At 39.7% G+C, this 5,579-nt stretch overlaps 1 protein-coding gene across 1 annotated transcript; it reads right to left on the reverse strand.

The window, feature by feature from the left end:
- Positions 1–2,221: 2,221 nt before the first annotated feature.
- Positions 2,222–5,028, reverse strand: dlx6a (distal-less homeobox 6a). Its single transcript, XM_076301017.1, has 3 exons — positions 4,090–5,028; positions 3,314–3,507; positions 2,222–2,966 (listed from the first exon to the last, which is right to left on the reverse strand). The coding sequence occupies exons 1-3, from the start codon at positions 4,397–4,399 to the stop codon at positions 2,727–2,729; spliced, it is 744 nt and encodes a 247-aa protein (XP_076157132.1). The 5' UTR covers positions 4,400–5,028; the 3' UTR covers positions 2,222–2,726.
- Positions 5,029–5,579: the final 551 nt, after the last annotated feature.

Here is a 5,579-nt window from a genome sequence, read left to right on the forward strand (position 1 = left end):
TCGAGGCACTAGGCTTCCTCTACTTAGATCTGGATCATCATACTGTTTATGCCGCAATTCATAGAAGCGTACACACACACACACACACACACACACACACACACACACACACACACACACACACACACACAAATCATCTTATGCCATTATATCGAGAGCCTTGTTAAATTCCAACTGAACATTTTCCACTCGGCCGCTCTGATAATCGAGTCTAAATAATGACAGTTAGCTTTACTGGACAGCTTCAACTGTAACACTCAACAATAATTATACTTCCACCAGGATTAGGCTTCCATTATCATAATCTGGACATTTACAATTATCTATAATTTGCAAAGATGCGCCTGGTTCTTGATTGCAGAAGGCTTTTTTTCAGCTCACCATCACTAAACAGTGACAGTAATAACAGCTAATTTTGCAGCCAATATATAAGAGGTGCTGGGGTGTGCAAACAGTTTCACACCTGGATTTGCTTACTCAACCACACGCGGTACACAGCACTGTTCATATTCACTCTGCAGTTTCTACAGACATTCAGAGCCTTTCCGACAGTGACAAACGCTAAAAAGGAACTAAACCAGGTAAGCAACTTACTCCATATCTCTGTATGTTGCGGGCTTCAGATATAGAGTTGCATTGCAGAGTACTACATATCATTACTTGTTCTTATTATATCTATCTGACTCGTTATAGATGTTTAATTTTAGGCAATATACTTAATATTTCATCTAAATAGCCTACTATTTTTTTTAATAGTCATTTTAAGGATTAGCTTGGGCGCTTTTAAGACAAATATCTGTGAATTGCATTCCCCATTGTTTTTATGTTATTGTTAAATTATTTTATGTCATGGCCCTGTTTTGAAAAATTATATCATTAAAACTAGGTTACAATCTTCTAGGTTATGCATAAAGGGGGCTGACATGCAACATATTACAAAACTGCTCACCAACGGTATATTATTGAAATCGTATGGAAGCTAGATCAAAGAAAGTGTGCCCTGACAAGATTGCCCCCCATCTATCTCTCTCACACACACTCATACACACGCGTAATGTAGCCTACACGAGAGAGAGAGAGAGAAAGAGAGGGAGGGAGAGAAAGGGAGGAGAGAGGTGTGCGAGTATATTGACATAGGCACGCTGGCAGGCATGCATACATGCATCTTTCGTCCTCATTCTTTATTTCTCATGTCTTCATCTAAGCAGGCATATCCCTCACGTGTTGAGGTTTTATTTTTGAACAGTATTTTTCAATATCATGTCTCTAACATTTTAATTTACAGCATGTTCCATTTAAATAATATTTGGGAGGCTCAACAGTTATTTAAAGGCCTCTCGTATTAAATGATATGCGCCATTACATTGATGGATATGCATATATAAATTACCATTAAAAAAAACAACAATCAGGTTATATGATCGTGTCTTTCAAAACTGTATTTTGGAAAAAAATACGTATCTTGTATGACCGGAGTATCCCCGACATGACAGCTGCGGGGTCTTTCTCATTCTTCTTTTCAGCATTGTAATTTCACATAATATCCCAAGCGTTCACTCCCCTCAGCAATTTGTACATGAATAAGTGAATCATTTTGTCTTTTGTTTCGTCTCTGCTACCTCAAATCCAAATAAAGATGGCTTTTAGTATTAAAAGTGGTAGAAAATTACAGGTAATTATCTTTGACGGTAAAAACGCTGTAATCAGCAGGCTACATCAAAAATTACCCTAATTATGTCTGCATTTATGAGAATGGAAAAAAACCCCTCTCTTGGATAAAACCCATAAATTGTCCCAAATATCTCCTTCATATTGAACGAGACTGCAGCTGGATGTTTTGTTCAGGATTGATCCTGTGGAGAATGGCATTCAGAGCCTATAACAGATAGGGACGGCAGAGAGGGGGAAAACATTTTAGTCAATAATGCTCTAATAATTGAGACAGAGAATGACAAGATGGACAACAACTAGCTTTTCTGGAAGAAAATGCGAAATGAAACAGAGTGTGTAAGGGTAAGTTCCTTTCTTGATATTTGTTTTCTTTAGACATATGATTCAGTTGTCTGTGTTTTCCCTTAGATCATAATTAAGAAATTGTTCAGTTTAATGCGTGTGGAATTGCGTCTGGATACATAAACTATTTAACCGTTCCCATGTTAACACTTAATGCAATTATTTGATAGAGGGTATATAGACATTTCATATTCAAAGACGAAGGATGCATTATTTGAAGCCATGGTTTACTCCATTTACGAAAGACAAAACATAAAAAGTATATGTACAACAAAAGTCAGACAATATATACACAGATTGCTTTCTTTTGCATTTTACAAAAAACAACCATTAGTGACGCAAAGACAGCAGTTTGAGTTCATTCATTTTCAGTTCAGACTGATGACGTAGTGTAACCTGTATTAAGTCCTGTTCCAAAAACGTGGTATTTGGTGGTATATTTGGTTTCTGAAAATGTCTCTTTATGACAGGAAATAAAGCATATTAGATGCAATCCCACTGAACAGCAAATGCAAAAGCGATGCAAATGGTTAGTTCCTTTGCCCCTCGACCTTTATCAAAAAGGACAGTCTTCTGTCATCCTTCAGTATATGTTGTAATCACTCCTTCAGGTGAACGGAGTCTTTCTCTTGAGGCTTGAGGATGTCATTGTGCAGGTAGATTAGAATTACAAGATCTTCGGGGAGGCCTTGGGCCTAGTCGATACTGGCAGCCTATCTCTGCATTGATTCTTGATGCGGTGACGAGTACCAGGGAGAGTAGCCGGGCATGTAGCTATTGGGCGTCATGTTCACTCCTTTTGTCGAGGCTGAGACGTCCCATATTGGGGGGATTGCAGGAGAGCGCGGAGAAAGGGCGATGGACCCGGGCAGTGGGTCACTCTCGTGCGGGTTGCCTCCTTGTTTTAAAAGCTTCTTGAATTTCGATCTCTTGTTCTGAAACCAGATTTTTACCTGTGACAACAACAGCACACAGAGTTACAGCCAAAAGTCAGACATAGGCCTATTTAAAATTCAAATAATGTTACATTTTAACTAATGCAATTTGATTAATTTAACCCACGTGCATTGTAAAGACCTTATCCACAGTAGAATTCTGTCAAATGGAATAATTGAAATTTGACAAAGTTGTATGATAACAATTCTAATTTTTCAATAACTAATGGTAGCCTACTGATGATAATAATACTAATACTAATATTAATACTACTACTACTACTACTAATAATAATAATAATAATAATAATAAATGTTTGGAAAGGACAAATATTTTTTTATATTGTACTTTTTTCAATCCTCACCTGCGTTTGTGTTAAACCAAGCGAAGCTGCCAGCTCAGCCCTCTCCGGTAGTGCAAGATACTGTGTTTGCTGGAAACGGTGATTTAACGCTTGGAGTTGAAGGCTGGAATAAATGGTCCGGGGTTTTCGGATTTTTTTGCCCTTCCCGTTGAATCGGATTTCTCCATTTTCGATCACTGTTGTTTTCTGCTGTTCTGGAAAACACATGATTTTAATGTCAATCATTTTAAGGATAAAGAAAGCCTTAAACATCAAAGTCCACATTGAAGCAGCCTGTCACAGATCTATGAAACAATCTGTCATTTGTGTCGAGGCCCTTGACAGTTAATAACCTACTAAAATCCCACATATTCACCATCATTGTTTTCAGTGGTTTGAAATTAGGGCTAATGGTGTTAATAACACATTGAAAGGGGTTGGGAAATTGCCTGTATTATAATTCCGCAAATAATTCTTGGTCATTCCAAAGCTGTCATTAGATGTTGAGTGTGGCAAATTACGGGGAGCACTCCGTCGCAAGAGTAAGAGGAGACAAAGACGAGCAGTGGAGCTCAGAGATATGATCTTACATTCGAAGCACAACACGAATTTTAACGATTTTCCCCTTCTGTGATTAATTAACCTTTCGCAGTGGTGGATATTTTTTTCCGTAAACAGTTTCGCTGAACATCTGCTTTTCCCTAATAGGCTATAGCCTACACGGTGGAAAGTATTCTTGCGTAATCTATAGGCTAATTTACTGGGAAACAATGGGTAGAACTAAAATAGTTTCTTACCTGTGGCATCTAACCTTGTTTGACCGCCGGTGCTGTTACTGTGGTACGACGGAAGGTATGGGCTGTGATGGGCATGGCTCACGTACGAGTACGGTAGGGACCTGTTGTACGAATTCGTGGCGGAGTACGGCGAGTTGTCGTGTTGGTGATGAGCGTGGGACCCGGAGTGAAGACAGTGGAGCGGATAGTGGCTGGCAGCCATTGACGGGGAACTCTGTTGTGAGTGCGACTGTTGACCAAACTCCATGAAAGCAGACTTGGACGAGTCCTGAGCTTCCAGCCCGTCAGCCATCGTAGTCATGGTCATCATCAAATTTTCTGCTTTGAGAGCACTTAGTCGCCCCCCTCCTCGTCCCTCAATTCCAAATGGATCTCTCGAAGTGTCCTTCTCTCCAAGGCGATATTACCCTATTAACTCCAAGTTTTCTTCGTGTTTTTTTCTTTCGGCTAATGCTCGCTCAGTGTGGCGGAAGGTGAGCATGAGTAAAGGCAGAGATTTTAAGGTGGATTCTGTTAAATTTGAGTTCTGGCTTCCAGACTTGATGCAGACACTACAAGTAAAATGGTTTGTCTCCAAAGGGCAGCGCCTTCCCATTGGTCATTCAACACAACGTCATCAGCTCTCAGCTTCGCCGAGACTTCACAGTGAGTTAACCTACCTTAACAGCTCCCATCATAGCCATAACATAGCCGTATGGGGAATAATGATGGTAGGATATCCCTGATTTTTGACAGAGCACGACTTAAGAAACAGAGATTAGTATTTCCAGCAAGATGAGCACGTTGTTACGTCCCCACAAAGCCTACTATACTCGGAGCCTCCACGGCAATGAAAGAAACTCATCACTGGGTTAAGACTACATGCAATCCCTACATGAAAACAAACTCGCTCAGATTGCATGTTTTGGGTAACATCAGTCCAGTTATTCAACCCCCAGAGTGCCACAGCGACATTACAAGCTGGATTAGCCCACGGTTATGCTCTGCGGTTTGGGTGCAGGGATGTCCAGATACACTGACAGCATCATCTCCCCCCCCCCCAGAAAACGAGCTTGTTACTGTCTCAAATATATGTAAATCATACGTGTAGTTAGCGGTTTGGCAAATCCCACTTACAAAATAAACCATTGATGCAAATATGCCCGGAATACTATGTGTCTTAATTTCCATTTCAGTGCTTTTCTATTTTATTGTCAACATCCTTCACCGGGAAGTGACATTCATTTACTTTAAAATGATGATGAAAAAGTAATTATGACCGCAATCAGCTATACCCGAACCTTTGATTAAACGCTACACTTTATTCAAATTGCTGCTGTAAAATTAAGAACAATTCGCCTGTAATGATTATGGACAGGGTTTATTTTGGGGAGGTGGAATAAAAGTGGATATATCATAAATTATCCGCTAATTATACGCCAGTGTCGCCTTAATTATCCTCTTATCAAAAATGGTTGTCTAAATGCAGCGTTTAGTTTCAATTTTCTGCC

This window comes from Alosa pseudoharengus, unplaced genomic scaffold, assembly GCF_046254945.1.
Source record: "Alosa pseudoharengus isolate Yale_2024_CS ecotype anadromous, Long Island Sound unplaced genomic scaffold, YU_APseudo_1.1 YU_APseudo_1.1_scf_23, whole genome shotgun sequence".
NCBI classification, from domain to species: domain Eukaryota; kingdom Metazoa; phylum Chordata; class Actinopteri; order Clupeiformes; family Clupeidae; genus Alosa; species Alosa pseudoharengus.

Excerpts from the sequence above, each read along its gene's own strand:
- dlx6a (XM_076301017.1), bottom strand. The coding sequence starts at position 4,399 with ATGATGACCATGACTACGATGGCTGACGGGCTGGAAGCTCAGGACTCG. Across the intron at positions 3,508-4,089 it reads AACAAGGTTAGATGCCACAG|AACAGCAGAAAACAACAGTG; the intron begins GTAAGAAACTAT and ends TGTGTTTTCCAG. Across the intron at positions 2,967-3,313 it reads TTGGTTTAACACAAACGCAG|GTAAAAATCTGGTTTCAGAA; the intron begins GTGAGGATTGAA and ends TTGTTGTCACAG.